The sequence below is a fragment of the Sipha flava genome, unplaced genomic scaffold (assembly GCF_003268045.1).
Source record: "Sipha flava isolate LNK unplaced genomic scaffold, YSA_version1 215_pilon_pilon, whole genome shotgun sequence".
Taxonomy (NCBI): Eukaryota; Metazoa; Arthropoda; class Insecta; order Hemiptera; family Aphididae; genus Sipha; species Sipha flava.
The window spans coordinates 823,062-843,324 of record NW_020272834.1 but is presented as its reverse complement, the minus strand read 5'-3'; the positions used below and the strand labels follow the sequence as shown (position 1 = coordinate 843,324).

General features: G+C 36.3%; 1 protein-coding gene across 1 annotated transcript in view; it reads left to right on the top strand.

Moving 5' to 3' along the window:
• Nucleotides 1–19,251, top strand: part of LOC112682924 (protein sax-3-like) — a 74,322-nt gene extending 55,071 nt beyond the window's left edge. The window contains exons 3-18 of the mRNA XM_025553698.1: nt 931–1,084; nt 1,824–1,954; nt 2,034–2,193; nt 3,711–3,877; nt 10,209–10,414; nt 11,320–11,620; nt 12,588–12,838; nt 14,121–14,432; nt 14,854–15,085; nt 15,167–15,476; nt 15,558–15,724; nt 15,812–15,977; nt 16,085–16,262; nt 16,347–16,467; nt 17,300–17,445; nt 18,077–19,251. Of these exons, the coding sequence (XP_025409483.1) occupies nt 931–1,084; nt 1,824–1,954; nt 2,034–2,193; nt 3,711–3,877; nt 10,209–10,414; nt 11,320–11,620; nt 12,588–12,838; nt 14,121–14,432; nt 14,854–15,085; nt 15,167–15,476; nt 15,558–15,724; nt 15,812–15,977; nt 16,085–16,262; nt 16,347–16,467; nt 17,300–17,445; nt 18,077–18,304 (3,230 nt within the window). The 3' untranslated portion in view covers nt 18,305–19,251. The remainder of the gene's footprint in view (nt 1–930; nt 1,085–1,823; nt 1,955–2,033; nt 2,194–3,710; nt 3,878–10,208; nt 10,415–11,319; nt 11,621–12,587; nt 12,839–14,120; nt 14,433–14,853; nt 15,086–15,166; nt 15,477–15,557; nt 15,725–15,811; nt 15,978–16,084; nt 16,263–16,346; nt 16,468–17,299; nt 17,446–18,076) is intronic.
• Nucleotides 19,252–20,263: the final 1,012 nt, after the last annotated feature.

The following is a 20,263-nucleotide window of genomic DNA, read 5'->3' as shown; positions in this document are numbered from 1 at the left end:
TCGAAGAAAGCCTTGGGTGTTATTTTTTTCTTCGCCTCCCTCGTCGCCCCACCCGTGTTCGATTCACTACCCCTCGAGCGAGCAAAGTTACGACGACACGGCCGCACTCCTCGAGCAGTATATCTTATACACATACATTCGCGTACGTGCGGCAATGTACACGCATACACGTACGTACGTATATATATATGTAAATATACGGTATAGTTGCCATTGGGGACGGGATGTAAAGAGGTCGTAAGAAAATCGTAACCACGTATCCAACTGCCGCCCACCGTAGGACTCGAGTGACGTTATCAGGAAGGGGGAGAACAACTACCGTGGTACCGGTATGCAAAAGAAGAAAACGGCTGCGACGCTCGGTACAAGGGAAATGGCGACGGGAGAAAAAAAAGATAGGAAGAGCAGGAAAAAATTATCGTTTTGGATCGCTACGATATTTCAACGGGCCCCCGCGGCCCGTGGCCGTACCCTAGGGGAAAGCTTGACGGGGTGCGATGGGGAGCAGGGAGAAGACTTTGTTTTATTAGGCACTTGGCGAAAACCCCTCGTCTCATTTGCATCAGCACTGCCGTCGCCGACGCCGAGAACAAAGCGGCACTAAACTTTTATGGCTCCGCAGACGGCGGCTTGCTGCAGGACACAGGGTAGGCGGGGGGTAACTTGGGCGCGTGAGTATTAACGTTTGCACCTGTTTTTTGCACATTAAGAACGCACGTACGCCGAAAAACGTTGTTCTTCTTATTACGGTTATTATTTTTTTCTGCCATCCTCCTTTCCCTTCTCGCTAAGTCCACATTGCCATCACTTCTCTCTTGCTCCATCAGTCCCTTTTACCGAACTATGATGCCCCGTTTGGTCGGTTATGTCGGTTAACTGAAAAGTTTTCCCCGAAATTCACCTCTTTATACCCGACCGTTGTTGTTACAGATTTGAAACAAGACTTTCGGGTGCAGCCCAAAGACGTGACTCCAGCGTCCGGTGACACGGCCGTTCTGGAATGTGATCCGCCCAAAGGACATCCCGAACCGTTTGTGGTGTGGCACAAAAACGGCCAGCCTATGCCAGCGGATGAAAAAAAAAGGTAAACGTACAAAATGATGATGTGCCGTACGAGTATAATAATAAAAATAATCATAAAATCGTACTGTTAGGCAGTTTGTGATTTTTTTCCCCTATTAAATTATATTTTTAAGTAAACTTTTTTATACGTACGAGTATAATATGTGTGATAATTTATTAATACTGTATTATATTGCTTTTAATCCAATTCGGATCATTAAAGTAAATGTTAGTTGTTGTCGAATACATTACCGCAGGATATATTAAAAATAATTGGATTCATTTATCAATTCCAAATCCCAGATTTTGATTTTTTTTTTTTTTTAAAGTTTTAAATTTTATATTTATTAACGGTCTCTAATTGATAAACTTCTACACAGAGAATAAACAAAAACATTTGCGTATTAAAATTCGTATTTCGTTTCGGATGTTAAATTTCAAACTAAATTCTTTTAGCTATTTCAATAAAACGTTGTAACGCAACTATTATACGAATACCGATTTGAACTATAACGCTGAAGAGGAAACGTATAAAATAAGCGATTAACATTTAACGTCGGACAGAATATTTTAATTGAATCTCTCTTTTTGGTTTTTACGGAGGGAAATTATATTAAACATACATTTTTTTTCCCTATCCCAACACAATAAAACTACGTAATGTTGAATATTAAATTTTACGCTTTAGAATGTACCGCATTTTACGTCAACCAGCATTTATTTATTTTACTTATAAATTAAGTCAAAGGTAATCATTTTAGATGGTACATACAAGACACTGGAAATTTAATTATTCGAGACGTGAAATCCGAAGACGATGGATCATACACATGTGTAGCTAACAATTTAGCCGGAGTCCGGAGATCTAAACCGATCCTGTTAGTAACTCAAAGTAAGTACTCAACGTGCGTGTTTGGATATCAAAATTGCATACTAGTAATGTTTGTTTTTACTGTTAAAAATTAATTTAGTACGTCCATACATGATCCAAGCTCCAAAGGACACCGTGGCCATGGCTGGTTCTAGCGTACAGTTGCAGTGCAAAATCGGTGGCACTCCGCAGCCGGAAGTGTTTTGGAAAAAAATTTCGAACACGGGCGTCGCACAACATATACGCCCTGATCACTATAGGTAATTGTACTATTCTTTCGACAACGTATTATATTGAGTTTTGGTAAAAACAGTTTGTTTTTTGAAAAAATTCCGGTTACACTAATTATTTTGTCCATTCTGGTTCGTTGAAATGCAAATTATTCATGGACCTTTAAAGTTAAAAATACTTTAAAGAACTTTCGAACAAATATTATTTTTTCTACCATTAAGGAAAAGTTCTAGCGAAAAGTTTAAAACAACTTGAAACCGTTAAATCTAAAAACATGGCTGTACAATTTTCGTCAGACGATATTTTATAAAGAGATTGTTCGTGAAGCCCCAAAAGTATTCATAATTTTGAATTCGATTATATAAAGTCAATTGTTTACGCTCTAATTTTTTTGATTCAAAGACCGCCATTTACTAGAGTCCCTTGCCGATTCAATTTGCTAAATATATCATGAGATACATGGATTTACAGTCAATTTAAGATTTAGAAAATTACACCATTTATTGTAAACGGTTATATTAGTGTTCAGTGAACATATAATGTTTCTACGATTATTATTTTTTTAATTACGAATCTTCGTAACTTGAAAATTCGATTTTTCAAAATCGGTATTCCGTAAATTTTGCTATATTTTGATAACATTACGTTTGTTTCTATCAATTACTAAAAAATTGTTAAGAAATTCGTAAAATTAGTCATATAAACTAAGTAGGTAACATTTTCTATCAGAAATATCGTATGGCTGTGATGGTCGGAAAAGTTATTTTGGTTGAAATCATGTACACAGTTCTGAAAAAAAAAATGGTTAGTGATAAAATAATATACAATTATTAGTGATGAGGGTTTGTTAAAATTTTATGTGTTTGGCAATTTTTTTTTTCTATTTTTCGTATATGTTCATAAATGTGTTGAGAAATTTAAAGCAATTGATTTATTTCAATTAAAAATAGACTAACAATATGTATGTAGCTTAACTCAAGCTTGAAGCAAACGTATCGCGTTAAACCAGGGGTGGCTACAGGACCTTGGTTAGGGGGGGGGGCAATTTATAATTTTATAAAATCTTATAACAAAAAGATAACAACAATTTAGTCCATTCAGAAATGTGTGCTATCCAATTCATTTTTTGAACATTATGAAATAATATCATAGTATATTTTACATTAATAAAGTTTATTTATAGCCTTATTGGTTCTACATAATATAGATAGCAAGTAGATCGTATATGTATCCTGCTATTGTCATACATTTATGGCTTTATCTACATACTTGTGCATGTCATATAATGGTCCATATTATAATATGCATTTTTTGTTAACAAAATAAATTTTTTTATAAATACGGTACGGGTTTGGGGACGAAGGCCCCTAGGCCCCCCCCCTGGAGCTGCCTCTGCATTAAACGGATGTAGTATATTTATCTTTGCATCCGTCGGTATAAACATGCATAGTATTATAAAAATATTATAGTGGTCCATATTATAGTTTTTTAATAAAATAAACTTCAGATGTGATTAGGATAAAAAAAAAAATGATTGATGTCGCAGGAATGAGAAGCTTTCCGAAGACAGAGACACGTTCGAGCACGTTTACATAACGCAAGACGGCAGTCTGAGATTAGACAACGTAAGTCCGGAAGACGAAGGGAAGTACGTGTGTCACGCAGAAAATCACCAGGGCAAAGTAAACGCTGCATCTTCCCTTACCGTGCACTGTGAGTATGGCTAAATGGTTTATTTTATAAACAGTAATTTAAATTCATTCCGTACGTAAAAGATCGTATAAATAAACACTCGTACACATTACTATACCATAAAATACCGTTTCAATCTTCCTCTGTCGCTCTTTTTCGTTTTCAGCACGAAAACTAAATTAAGTACCTGCGGACGCAAGGAGACGCGACACTGACTTAAACGCGATTAGAACGTTTAGCCGTTTATTGGAATTTTACCTGTTGTGTGAAACAATTGTTTACCGTATACGATGTTGAAATAAAGCTTACACGTAACTACTACTTGTGTATTCCATGACTTAAGTACACCAAGTAGATATTTTGAAGCTGAATCATGTCGAGTTTTAATCAACGGGTAAAAGTATCGCAAGAGTATCACGACCGTCTCTGTCAAACAAAACTTTTCGAAAGCTAGTCCCCACAGGATAGACTACATAGTTACATTATCTCGAACTAAAGCTCATACTTGCAGTTGAATTATTCAATCGACGAAGTTATTAAGTATTATGCTAGTCGTGTTTTTGCGTTGATACTTGCCGTCCGCATAATATTACGGATAAGTTTGTTCTCGGATCCCTACTGAACTCAAATCTTATTCACCATGCTTACATATCATTGAGGTTATGAAACATCTTGACAGTGATGAAAAAAAATATTTAACCTTTGTTAGTCGGACTTGTTAGTTAGGGACCACGGAGGTTATAATATTTTTTCTCCATATATTTCTAAACCAGTTATTGAACGCGTTACATAATGCGTGCAAATAAAAAACCATCGACGATAGTCATATATTATCATGTAATTGCTCTGTATGGTTCCAAATGTAATTATTATTGATGTACGGTGTTTTAAATCGCACATAACATGTAGTATAGATGAAGATTAGTAAAGCTTAAGTTGCAACACGGTTTAATCAACCTATTTTTATTATGAAAATCGGCGACATACTTGCCATTTGGAAACACTGTGAATTGATTTCGATTTAATCAACCTTATTTTCGCTTACCTACACGACACCATGAATAATAATCATGATAATAATAATAATAATAATAATAATAATAATAATATGGGGTGGCACGGGAAAGACGAACATTTCGTTATTATCTTCAATTGGGTACAATCGGAGTTCTATAAATAAATCAAAAAATCCGTTTTCTCGATGTTACAACACTATGAGATAATTGCAATAATTTAAGTATGGTTGTTAGATTTATGTTTTGTGATTCAATAAAAATCTATAAAAAAAATTTATTACGGCTTAAAAAAACAATTTAAATTAAAAAAATATTCTTAAGCTACGAAAGCGCAAGAACAGTAAGCTGTTTGCATTAAGTAATTATGTTTATTTTATTTTATTTACTGCGTTAAATATAATTACTGACGAGTCTAACGTGATTTGATTTTAATCAATGTTTGAAAAATAAAACCATCGGTCAGAGTTTAGAGTTACGGACAGCCAATTGAATTACGTATTGAAAAAGCCGCTCCCTTCGCATGCAATCAAAAATATTGTTCAAACGAAGAATAAATCTTCGACCGAAATATGAAGAAAAAATAAACGATAATATTAGTTTCTCAGCAACATCCGTGTACGGAGGAGAATCGAGACGGAACAGATTACAATATCGAAAAACGGTCGAAACACACTTACCTACCAAGTTTCGAGGTGCTTCCCAAGTTGTACGTTTTACAATATCATTATGATTATTATGGTACGACGGACTTTTAAATGGTGTCAAAGTCCGGCGACGGTTTTCAACGCCAGTCGCGTACAGAGACGGCTTGTAAGCACTTACTACCGGGGCGGTGCACCGGTAAAAACATTTTTTATCTACATTTTGGTTAAATAAATTAAAATATAATAGGCATACCTATTTATGAACATAATAGGATTTAAATTTATTTTTTAGCGTTTAAGTAATTTCAATGTAATACGAGGGAAATCAGAAAAACAATTTTCAGGGTAGGGGGGGGGGTGACTCAAATTATACTGCCCCGGTATGATGTAAATATTCAAACCGTTCCTGGTTGCGTATCGCAATCATAACGAAAACCATGGACATGAACACACGTACACACGGTGAAGCGCCGATACATGCACACCCTTTACTCGTCCTGGTTACACGTGCGACGTTCACGCGCGGAAACTTTTCGCTCGCACCGCCGCCGCGATTATCTCGTCCTGCCAAGCACCGTAGTGTTCCGTTCCGTATCGACGTGGTTTTTAATTATTTTCTCGGCTTTCACCGGCAACGGTTTTTTTTTTCATTTTCCTACCCCTCGGCACGCGCTCGCCGTCTTAACTCGCCGACCAGACTACACACCCTCCCGAGCGCGTACCGGGTGAGCTCGTACGCGGGAGTGTGTGCGCTTACATAAAACAGGGCTCCTCAAGGGAGCTTTAAATGCCACACCTCTATCGTGTCGTGCGCTTGCGGCGCCCACAGTGATATAAACAATTCGGCAACTACTCCTATACATTCTCAGGAGCTTCCCATTATCTCCGACGGCTTTTGTTTCGTGTCCGCCCACGTGCGTACCCGTTGCGCTATTTTCTGTCCGCCTATCGCCGTCACGCCGTTTTCGCGGCACAACAGTCTGGTGGTCGCGCATTAATCAAATACACCCTGCGAACACCGCGAACCCTGTACATAACATTAAATATGTATATGCGTGTGTGTGTTTGCGCAACACGTACACCGCGATTCACGCGTCCTATTGTCTGTTGCCCGAATTACCATATCCTCCGATCCCGCCACCGGCCGATAAACTCATGAACACTGGTACGGACGATTAACCGGATCGGTAACTTGTGATAAGAATTGAAGCCGCTTTGACCGTGGGATTTTGAGAGCCTGTTGTAAAGTGTACGGTGCACTGATATGGATTGAAACTGAGGCATTCAAACTTCTCCGTCCCACGGCTCCTTTATGTCTTCACGGTATTTCGACGTTTCCCGAATAGGTAATGCAAAAAAAAATGTGTATGTAAACTATTGTAATGTGCAAATATTTGTTTATTACTCGCACGACTCTGGGAAATAGTTCAAAGATAATTGAGTAATATAGAAAATATGACATTTCATGCTTTATATATATAGATTAATAAAAAAATAAATAATGTTTTATAATCTATTCAAATCTTGGTTCTAGTTTATTAATAGCTATTTAAATCTCATTCACATCATTCACTTTTAACCGATATTTTATTTTAATTACAACCAACGCAGAAAATCCCGTCTCGCGTAGGTATGAAGTACCTAAAATAAACATAATGTATGACATTCGTCGAAGTTTTGCTTACCAATTCTGGAGATTGTAGTTTCACATGAGTCCAAAATCGAGTTGACGATGGTGATACAAATGTGGTCTTCATTTAGAAATCTGACGCCGTATCGATTTCGCTCATATCATTAGGTCGTAATTTTATTAAGTTCAAAAACATAATTTTTTTAAAAAACTTTAAATGTTGCATTTCCTTGCAGCAATTTATTTAAACACTTAGCTTTGAAAGAATATCAGAAAGACAAGACAGCTTCGTAAAAAAATGACTGTTTTCAAACTTTTCGTGGTGTTTAGTGTCATCGAAAGGAAAATATGTTGTTATTTGCAAAATGATCACGTGTTTTTCGTTATGATTTCAATAATGCCTCAAATGATTATTTTTTTATATATATTGATTATATTACGTTAGTATTAGTGTCCAGTTTATCAACACGGCTTCCTTCTCCCACTCTCACAACGCCCAGTTTGAATATCTCTGTTTTAAAAAATGGTAATATGTACGATAACACCTATGTGCTTCCAATATGGTCACCAATTTTCTGTTTTACTCAAATGCATAAAAATTATAGGACACACCTTGCCAATATCTGTGTTGATATGCCACTTTTTATTCTCGCCATAGTATCATAATGGTCACGTGCAGTGCTGTTATGGCAGACGCGGTCTTGTCGACGCGAGCTCATTCATTTTCACCCGACCCACCACACTCCGAAATCGATCAATTTCTATTGAAAACGAAATACTGTGATAAGGGTCCGTGGAATGGCTCTACATTTTTTGTAAATACTCCAATGACAATATTTTTCAGATGATGTTTAATAACAAAATAAAACAATAATAAAATAATTTTGAATCGATTCTTATAACAAAAATATATTATGATTACACTTTTTATAAATTGCAACTTCAAAATATAAAATTATATTTAAATAAAATTCATTTTTTTTTTAGTAGCTTCTTAGTTTTTTAAAGATGATCGTGACTATACTATTTATCTTAAAAATATTTATACACACTCAAATGCACGAACTCGACCGGCCACAGAAAGTGTACGTCCAAACGAAGTGCATTTTCAATAGTAGTCGCAAAAAGTCTGTTTTCACCACTCTTTATTCTGCAAAAAATATATTAATACTCTGTTCATAAATATATTATTATGTATCTACTGCTTATCACCGTATTGCTTACCGTTTAAAGTAGAAAATTGTTATTAATATTATTACAATGACGTGTATTAATGATGAAATATAATGATAATGTAATAATGAAATATGGTCAGAAGAGCTCGTTTTACAAATTCGATGACATTGTCAAACGCGAAAATGCGGCGCGGTGGTGTACACTTGAACAAAACATATGTTTGTTTCGCCGCATTTGAATGTTCCCGTGGTAATTTCATGTTTTGTGTTATTAACATTAACAGCTTTACCCTCGTCACGCTGAATAACGGTATGGTGGATATTCCAAATACTTGTTAAATTGTTCGAAACACATTGTTTTAAGCTTCTAATTTATAATTTATTCAATTATAATTACCTGAGAATGACGTTTTTCAATTGATTAAAAATTTCTAATTTTCAATAAGTTCACACGCAACTCAGACAGTTAATGATTAATAACTGTTTGATTATCATTGCTCTTATTTTTAGATTGTTTTTTATTTTTACTTATTCTTTTTATTTAACATAATTGTTGCCAATAATTATTATTTATATTTATATACTTGATATAGATTTAAAAACCGTATTGTTGTTAAATATTATTTTCATGGCGTCGTTTTTATTCGACGAAATAATTTGCGTGTGCACTAACGTAAATAGTACGCACACGTGCGGTACTATTGTTATACAGAGGAAAATAAATCTGTGTAATAAGTGCGTAAAATGCATTTATCTTGTAACACAAAGAATAAAAATAAAACAATTTTAAACAACTTTTATAAAATTCTAGACCCGATGATAGAATTAAAGGATTTTTTCCTCTATTGTGTGTAAGACGTCGAAATGCTTTTATCCAGCATTCGAACAGCTATCAATTGTTTTCCTACAACAAAAGTATTTCGATGACAAAAATCAACCATGTGAGCAAATATTAACGTCCATGTTTGCAATGCTTGTAGCGTACTCACTATTCAGCGTCATTACGTAAAATATTGAAATCCAAAAAAAATGCATTCTAAAATCCTTTCACGGAATTCGTGCTATATACGGAATAGCGGTTTACGTAAACATATACAATATATTTATATATATATGCGTAAATACCGTCGGTTTAATGATAACAATAATATTACGACAAACAGAAATCTCGAGATTCAGAACGTACAACACAGTTATATTAAAAAAATTAAAACTACATGATGCGCACAACTGCATTGTTTAATGTATTGTTAAAACAATGCTTTCAAGGAAACGTATAAAAGTTATATACATGCATTATTTTTTCGATTAATAAGTGTAAATATGATGTGCCAGTGAGCAACAAAGGAATGCAATCGATTAATTCGAAATGAGTATTCACCGTTAATGTTTACGCAGATACCTTAAGGCTTAAAACACGTATACTTGCCTTTTACACAGTCAAACTATTTGAATTATTTTTATTATCAAGTAAAAATCAAACAAAAATTCCCGTTTAACTTGCGTTTGGAATTTTTTCTCAGTTTAACAAGTATAAATAAAAATTGCATAGTACGGGCTTAGGTACATTATACGAAATACCGAGTAGAAATTTTATAAATTATATAGAAACTAACGCGTATGGAAAATTGTGATGTTAAATATACAGTAATTAAACCGAACAAATATATGTATATTTAGTACCTATCAAAGTTTATGTTTCTAGAATTTTATTTTTTCCAATCGCATTATAAATGTTTTTTAAATATATACGAATATTTCTAACGTGCATTGTTTTTTTTTTTTAATTTAAAATAGTTTTTATAATCATAATTGTTATGTTATTAACGGAAATCTTTGTTCATACGTGTATTATCGTTCAATATAATGAAACTCTTTGTTTTTCAGCTGTTCCATTAATCGCTCAAAGGCCGGCAGACACGCACGTATCGGCCGGAAGCAACGCTATATTCGAGTGTGGAGTCAGGGGCAACCCTAAGCCAACGATATTCTGGTCTTTGCAAAACAACGACACCGTCTTGTTCCCCAAAGAGAGTTGGAACGAGTTCCACGCTGAAGACACAAAAGACTCTGTGTCTACCCTGATCATATATGTAAGTTAAGAACTAAATACATTTAGTGTAACGACTTATTTTACGTGATTATCATTACACGAGTGCTACAAAACAAGTTAATAAAAATGTACATATAAATATTTTCCTATCTACCTAAATCATTACTAGCCTAAAGAAAAATTATTATATTGAAATTTGTTGAGTTGAAAATCATAAAATTTACAACAAAGATCTTTTCTTAGTGATTTTTATATTTTTTGCAATCAAAACGTCTAAAATGATTATTATTCTTGATCTCATTTATATATATATATATACTTATAGTACAGTGGTTCTCAATCTTTTTAGGACTACGACCCAAATTTTCTTCCAAAAATCCATCGTGAACCCATAGTTTTACATTTGCAGAATCAGTAAAAATAATTTCAAAAAACCAATTATTTCTATTTTATTACTTATTTACTACTTTATAATAATAATAATAATATAATACTTAATTAATAATTAGTCGTATGTGATAAATGTGCTTGTTTCTTACAATCTGTATAATTGAAAAAACTTCTCGCGACCCCCCAAAAATTAACTTGCGACCCTCTAGGGGGTCGTGATCCACAGTTTGAGAAACGCTGTTATACGAGTAGTATATACGTTTATACTATCATTCGTTTATACGAGTAGGTTGATTTTTTTTCGCACAATTTATTATTTTACGAATATCGTTTTTAATATTTGATAAATGTATACGAACACGAATATATATGTACGTGACGAAAAAATGCCAATTATATATTTCAATGAAGTGTTCAATATATCCTTCTCCTTTTACCCTGAGGTTTATCCTGTTTACTTTGCAATGATTTATCCATCACGTGTCCGTTAATATTTCATCGGTAACATTATTCGCAAACATAACGCACGTAATAATATTATCACTTCCATGACAGAACGTCAAAAGAGAACAGCATGACCAGCTGGTGGTCATGTGTTCGGCTACCAACGAAGCGGGATCGGACGAGTGGAGGGCCACGTTAACCGTTGCAGCGGCCGCGTACGAGGATACCCTGCCACCGATCATTGAATACGGTCCAGCCAATCAGACGCTGCCATACAGCTCGATCGGAAACCTGGTGTGCAAGGCCATCGGAAACCCGCAACCGGTGATCACGTGGTACAAGGACGATTCGCCTCTGTCGACGGAAATAGCCAGGATCAACATCACGGATACTGGGACCCTGCAGATTTCCAGTGAGTGGTGCACCGCTGAAATCTGTTTGTTACAACATCTAAGCTAGGGTGACCAGACGTCCCGTTTAAAATGGGATTGTCCCTTTTTTAATCACCACGTCCCGTTGTCTCGACAAACTTCAAATGGGACGCTTTTTATCCCGTTTTTAAAAGATTGTCCCATTTTAATCCCGTTATTGCCATATTATTTATTATATAAGTTATTAATGCTTGTAAATAAAATATCTATGTATGAAAAAATATAAAACAGTTTTACTTGTATATTTAAAATGTAAAACCAAAGTTAGAAATAACAGATAAAAGTTTTCGTGGAACGAGCGTCAAGTCCCGATGCCGACGAACTATAAAATTACCAATTTAATTATTTAATAATAATTAAAAGAAAATATTTTATTACTTAGATTATTTTACCAAAAAAGGGTAAAGTAAAAAGAAAATAATTGTTTATAATGACAAAGATTTGGACTTTAACTCCTGAGATTTGTGTGCATATATGTGGATGTATATGGATGAGGTTTTTTATTTGGGGGAAGGGGAGAAGTAACAGCTGTCCCGTTTTTTTATTTTCTTAATGTGGTCACCCTAATCTAAGCTTCACTCAACGAATCGAAAATTAAAACAATTCCGTAGCCCATCACGGTCATATTTATAAATAATCATATTATTATCGCGATCGTCCGCAACGGAGATAATTGAGTCATAACTCGACTCGTGCCGGCGTGAAATTTAGAATCGGGTCCGCGATAGCCTATTTCTAATGATTGAAAATAATTATTTATAAAACGCGGAAGTTCGTGAAATGAATAAAATATCTTATATTTATTTTATATTTATCTTATATAATATTTCGATCGGTACTTCCGAACTCGCGTACGTTTTCCAATTTCTCGTCATGGTTGATCGTGAGTGGAGACGGGGTTAGATACGAAAATATTTCCGTTTTCATGAATTTTACTATTCGTTATAGACCTGCAGAAAAGTGACAACGGCGTTTACACGTGCGTGGCGTCCTCGGTGAACGGGAAGGCCACGTGGAGCGCTGAGCTGAAAATGGAATCGCCGAAGAACCCCAACGTCGGCTTCTTCAGATCGCCCGACCCGTCCACGTTTCCCGGGGCTCCGAGCACGCCGGTCGTCGTCAACTACACGGACACGTCCGTCGTGCTGTCGTGGGGTCGCAACGGCAAGGTTGGATCGTCCCCCTTGCTCGGCTATCAGGTAACGTAACGCCACACAACTCGAACCGGGTCCGCACTAAATCGTGTCGCGTACTCCAACCAGGGCCGGCCAAGCGAAAACAGTACACTAGGCAAAATCAAATTTTGCCGCCTCTAAAAAAAAAAAAAAATTGAGCTCTTATTTTAACATAGCCCCTCCCCCTATTTTCATGTGACATTCCTAAATAAAAAAAATTCAATTTTTTATTTTATGTACGAAATTATATGTGAAAATGCTTAAGACTGATTTCTACAATTATTACTCAAAACCCATCACTATCGTGACCATCGGAAATTACGGAAGTAATTATGTGGTTATTTATATATTTGGAATAGCGTAGGCCGTAATATAAAATAATACAATAACTTTAGACAATATTATTTTATCATATAGGTAAGTGGTTTCACGAATGAATCAATTTAAATATTTTTCTTATAAAACTCCAATAGAACTAAAACAAATACTTGAATCAATTTCGAAAATGCTGTCCCTACTAAATTGCCGCTTTATACAGGTGCCTAACTTGACTACATCTTGAATCGACTTTGATTTCAACACATCGGTTTACCCGTTAAAACTTACGGCATCAATACGTCCCATGGACGGTTCACCATCTGTCAAACATCGATCGTGTTTTGTAAAATGATCCATTACGAACGATAAAATGACACGTTCAAAAATTGGGTTGGATTGACATTGTCCCGAACCAACTTCGGTAACTTTGGTGCCAATTTCATATGCACCGCGCGGAACACCTGAAAACGTTACCTCGGCCAATTAAAGACGATAATTTTACGCGATACAACGCAACGCGGACCCGGAACCCGAATGCGTCAGGGGCTCTGAAACTGAACCCAAAAGAACCCTTAAAATATTGGGAACGGGAACCGAATTTTCACATATTCATAGAACCGGAACCCTCGTTATAAAATAAAAAATATCGGATGTAACAAACATAATTTAATTATATTTTTATTCTTAACATTTCAAAGCATAAATACATTTCTGTGATATAATTTTTGTAAAATTGTATTTTTAATATTATGTGCTCGCCTAGTACAATGCCATAATACATGTAATTTTTAAATATGTATCAAAAAATACCAAGGAATAAATTTTAAAAATTTAATTTAGAACCCTATAATACCGGAACCCGAACCCAAACCTTTTAATAAAATAATTGAGAACTGGAACCGTAAAAACTTAAAAGTACCAGTCCCTGGAACGCGTGGTCGCCGTACCGTCGAAACACGGACCGATTGATCAACCTTTCGGCTTTCAGGTGGAAATGTTCACTTACGGCGAGAACGTCGGGTGGGCAACGTTGGTGCGCAGACTGCACTCGACTCATTTCACGCAAGCATTTTTGCGGCCCGGACGGTCCTACCTGTTTTTGGTGCGCGCGGAAAACTCACACGGTCTCTCACCGCCCAGCCATTTATCCGGTCGCGTCACGCTGCCCACAGAATACCACCAGAACGTTCCCTACTCCCACGACATGTCCATTGCCAAGTCCACGTTATTCGGCGGCCACATCGTCGACCTCATCGACATCAAGACCGTCAGTTCGACTTCGATAAAACTCTTCTGGGAGGTAAGAAACACCGCACACCCGAGTAATACAATAATCGGTATTATACTATTCTACACGCGCACAGCCGAAGTGTACGAGAATTTTTTTTTTTTTTTAATGTGTCCCGAACACTAAATTATTTTCAAGCTCTTATATTAAAAAGTATTCGAAAATTAAGTTACGATTGACTTTCTATTTTACATCATGCATTTGCCTTGCAAACAAAAATATCCATACGAGGGACACTAAAACTGTTAAAATGTACACAAACTAGTTATGTACTGATTATCTACAAAGGGATGATAAATAAAAGTTTGAAAAATGTAATTCATAGCTAGTTGAAAAAGTGTGAAATCCGTTCGCCAGTCGTTTATCATCGAGTCCGCCAAATCTATACGTACATATCTTAAAATTGTTTTTTAAACTAATTTGTTCGTTGCAGATACTCAACGGAGAGTTTTTGGAAGGTTTTTATCTGTACTGTCACAGCAAAAACTTGACCGGCCGAAATTCTACGTTAATGAAGTTATTATCGAACGCCACGGAGCTGTCCGGGGCTTACGTGGTCAACTCACTGCAGCCGTCGGTTAGTTATGTGTTCTTCTTGGTGCCGTTCTACAAACACATCAAGGGCCGACCGTCGAATTCGAGAACCGCCAAGACTCACGAAGACTGTGAGTGCTTCACTGCCCAATCCTCGGATCACGTTTTCTCCCGTTAAATAACTTAATTTTTTTTATTTTTCACCTCCGCAGGCCCGTCCGAAGCACCCCAGCACGTCGAGCCGATCGCGTACAACTCCAGCTCGGTGTACCTGAAATGGAATCCACCGCCGGAGGACTCGCACAACGGCGTCATCACCAGTTACCAGGTGGTCATACAAGGCGGTGTTGGCTGGGACGTGCTGAGCAACGTTACTGTCAGCGCCAGCACGCCGACGCTTCTGCTGACGAACCTCACGTCGGGTGTCCGGTACAAGGTCATGATCGCAGCCGCGACCAAGATCGGTTTCGGCCCGTACACCGATCCCATCCTACTGCCCACGGAATCCATGAATCAAATCAAGTAAAAGCACATATATTACTTAATGCACGTACAAAACGGTGTGCGCGTTATTCACGCGTGCGTGTTGTTGTTATTGTTTAGCAAATTTAACGACGCGGTAATCGACCACGAGGAGATCAAAGAGTTCGTAGCCGAACCGTGGTTCATCCTGTTGATGGCCGGCGTCATTACGCTGATGATCGTACTGCTGGCGGCCATACTGTTCGTCAGGTACCGGCAACTGGGCGCGAAGAAGTCGCATTTAGGAGGTACGTTCCACGGTAAACAATACCGTCGATCGCTTTGCGATAGGAAAAAAAAAGCTCTCGCTAACAATTAACCGTTGTAATGTACAGATTCGTTGAACGCCGCCAACAAGCTCTCATATTCGTCCGGTTTCAAAACGACATTGGACGCGTCCCACCGGGGACAAGTGGCTTCGTTCTTGCAATCCGATCACAGCGTGTCCAACAGTCAACGGTGCCTTTTCATCGACGCGAACTCGTGTCACAAACCCAACTGGTACGACACACACACACACACACACACACACACACACACACACACACACTATACTTACACGCTCGTCGCGTTCGTTCGTTTTAACCTTCTCGTTCGTTCTTCCACAGGATGCATCACGACATCGATAGCAGCGAAAAAGACTCCAGCCAACAGCTGCTGCCGGAAATCGCGGACTACGCGGAAGTGAACCCGAACACGATGAGCACGTTCTTGAAGGAACGCGAACTCTCGTCACCCGCTCCTTACGCCACTACCACGTTGGTCTCGAATTCGAGCTCTAGAAACGTAATGAGATTTTCGAACGATTTGACGGCAGCAAACGCGACGTGTGTCGAAACGCGATTGATATCAATTTGTTCTTCATTGCAGATGAGACGCAATTCCGAGGACACGGCGTACGCATCGGCCAACATTTACCGCGCTCAAAACGTGTACTCCGAAAGTGGTTACAGCTGTTGTTCGAGCAACAACGATTGTCAGAGCTGCATGGGTACGTATATGCGCGTTCTCTAAGCGTCCGTTGTACATGAATATGTTAATGGTGGATAAAAAAAACCAACCCTATTGTTGTGGAACATAACAATTTATATTATAAGATTGTACAACACTGTATGTGTACGAAAGTACCGTACAATAATAATGATATTATTATTCGAGTTCGGTACCTTTTGTAAAATATATTACGCGGAGTTTAAAAATGATAATAACATCACGTTATATTTCGAACACATCTTAAATAGAAATAAATAACGCTGAAAAATGTTTCGGAATGACACGAGATGATATCGTCATAAATGATGAAAACCTATTTATCGTGGAAAACTATTTTTGTTTTTTTGCAAAAATGTTGCTCGTTTGATATATATCGCATTATTATACCCGAAATAATGACGGAAGATAAACGTATGAAACATAATCGCGTGCCTATTCGAATAACAAAAAATTATAGGCAATTAAAGATGTACATTCATAAGCTTATATTGTAACACTATTAATTAAACGTCTCGTTATATTTTTATCGTACGTTGGATTTTACCTTAAATATGTCTTTTTACGGTACAAGAATAGGAAAAAAAAACAATAAAACAATGATAAATAATAATTAGGGATAGAAACGAGTAAATTTCTTAACGTAAAAAAAAATGAATAAAGAATAATTAATAATAGTATAATATTATTCTGAAATTACATCGAAATACTTTCAAAACTATGTGAATCGTCAATCCGTGACGGAAAGCTCCGTAGGATTGTCAACGACGATAACACTAGAAATAATAATAGAAATAGCTGATAATAATTTAATTCACTCATGTTGTGTTTAGACGATTGCGGAAGCATGCACGGCGTTCCCGTGTCAGTCGTCCTGAGCGGTTGTGGCCGGAAAACGTTCAGCGAAGTGTCTCACCACAGCAACAAAAGCGGTTCGCGGTTCAATTATCCACCGTACTCGTCGAGACAAAGGGCCCTGGTAATAGCAATAAATTCTCTCTCCGTCCGCTCTGAAATCGAGCTTGAAAGTATTGTTTGACCCGACGTTCTGACAATGGATTGCACACATTAAGAGTGCTTATTTTAACCATTTTCTGACCGGTATTTTTGATAAATTAAACAATTTTTCGTAAAATGTAAATATAAACATAAAATGACCAGCAGATTCTGTACAGATATATACACAAACTCATGACATTTCAATCGGTTTTTTATCCTTAATTTTTTTTTTTGTATTTTTATAGATTTTTGAAACAAAAAATTAAAACACTAAGCTTAGTTTTGATTAATACGGAAAATATAATTTTAATAATTTTAACTTTGGTTAAAACGGTTTCGTTTCCGGCCTCATACGGAACGTAATAATCAACAATTATTTTTATTTTTTTGAACATTATCAAATCTCAACTTGACATAATTATAAATAGTTTCGGTTTCAACGCCAAAGTAACATCAAAATGTGCTATAGCCAACGTGTCTGTATTTCAAACAAAAAATATCTTCACAAACAGTTCTGCACAACCGCTGAATAATTGAATTTCCATTGCGTTCGAGAACAATATTTCCAAAAAACAAACCGTGAAAACGAACTAAACTGGTTGTTTTTTCAGGTGCGCACCACATGCTCATCAAACGGTTATCACTACGTGGACCCAACAGGGGTGACGGGAGGACCGGTCAGCTACAACAGCGGATACGGTAGGGAATGCTCTCCACCGGACGTGGTCGGATTAAACGTTCAACAACAGCAGCAGCAGCAGCAGCATCACCAACAACAACATCAGCAGAGGTCGCCATGTTATGCTGAAGCCGACTCCGGAAAGGGGCAGATCTCGTGAGCTCCTTCTGCGACACGCTGACGTTCAGCCGACCGATCGCAGACTTAGTGCGCAGTGGCATGTTTGGGAAAACGGGAAAGGCGTTAGAATGACGTGCATTTTTAAATTGACAAATTGTTTACAAATATTAAAAAAACCATAGTTCTGCCTTTGCTCGTCCTTTCATTCCTCGCCGTTGCGTGATTCGATGTGTAATAATAAGGAGCATGCGAGGTGTAAATTCTAAAGACGAATTTTATCTCGATCCTGCAACTCGATCGAACAAAAAGCGGACGGGTCTCGATCACTATCAACCAATAAACCCTCATTCTCCGTGTTTTTGAATCTCCGACTCTTCGCACGAGAGTGATCAAAGAAAATGACCTGAGATCAAGACTTCAAAAAGCGTAATCCAACGCGATCTGCGAATGCACCACCGGGACACTGCGGTTGAAAAGTAACGCGCACAATTAAAACCGATATCGTGAAGCCGATACAACGGACTGCCCGGTATTCATGCCCTGTGATTTCAATCATACTGTAATAATATGTTAAGCATTATCGATACACTAATGTTAGATTATAATAATCATTGTGATACATACGCCCCTCCTCCTGTTCAACCTCGTCGTAGTGTTTTCAGAACTCGTGACTCGTTGGTATCGTTTTACATTTTTCTAGATGACCACCGCAATAAAAGCCCGTCACGGTTCTAATACGTAACTCACCGATGTATTTGATATCATTACAATATTATAAATTATTATCATGATTATTTGACACTTTTCGTGTAATGTTTTTGTCGAACGCATGCTGCACGTGTATACGACGGAATTATAACGCCGTGTTTATTGTAATAAGAATAATAATAATAACATGTAAATCTAGTGCCAATGTATATTTTGTATTGATCAAACCATGTGTATAAATTAAAATAAAACCTTCCATTTGTTATTGATCGAACTTTATTTGTTCGTGTTATTTTCTTCTCGTGGTAGAGATGATAAAAATCAAAAAAAAAAAAATAAATCTCACATCATTTATAAGGACATTGGAAAGTTAATAACGGAAAAATGATCACGGGTGTCGCTTATATCCACCTATCCTAACTTTTAAGTATGAAATATTTTGTAACATTAGAAAAATTAAATTTATTAAATCCTGACAAGCGACCATACACAATATGCAATCGTACCCGAGGTGGCATTCAATGTTTGAGATTCATTGATGTCTAAATATTATTATTTATTATTATTAATGTCTAATAATATTGTTTTAATGATATTGCCAAATATTATTTTGATATAATACATTCTAATTAGGATATGTTCATATTTATTAAAAAATTTATAATACTGCATTACACGACCTAATGTAATTGCATGCATTAAAGTTCGACTAATATTTATTATTTTCATCGAGACGTTGAACTGAAAATTAAATATTTTATTTTTCATCATTTTTCATCATTCAGAGCAATTATTGTGTTTATGAATAATGAAACAATGATTATTTCATAAGTAAAGTGCCTACCGTTGCCAATAGACATAGCATACCTGAAAATGCTTAGGATTGTTTGAATTTATAATGCAAATAAACTTACGAAATGTATTATAAAAATGGGTAAATTTACCAAACAATAATAAATATAATTTACTTAGGTACTTTACTAATCAATTATTTAAATAAACATAATTTACTATTAATAAATAAACCATCTGCTTGATTTCTTTTTATTAAAACGATTTCGACCAGAGAGAGTGATCTGAACCTCAAAATCTTAAAAAAATTATTTAAATACTATCTAATTGATATTTTGTAACAGTGTAACTTTAATAAAGTAAAACCATTTCCTAATAGTTTTTTTTTTTTTTTTTTTAATGTCAAAAAATGATTGATAAATTATAAAAATACAGTAAAATTTCTATCATAACATTTTTTCACCAAATCGAATACTTATTACCATGTATCTCAAAAATA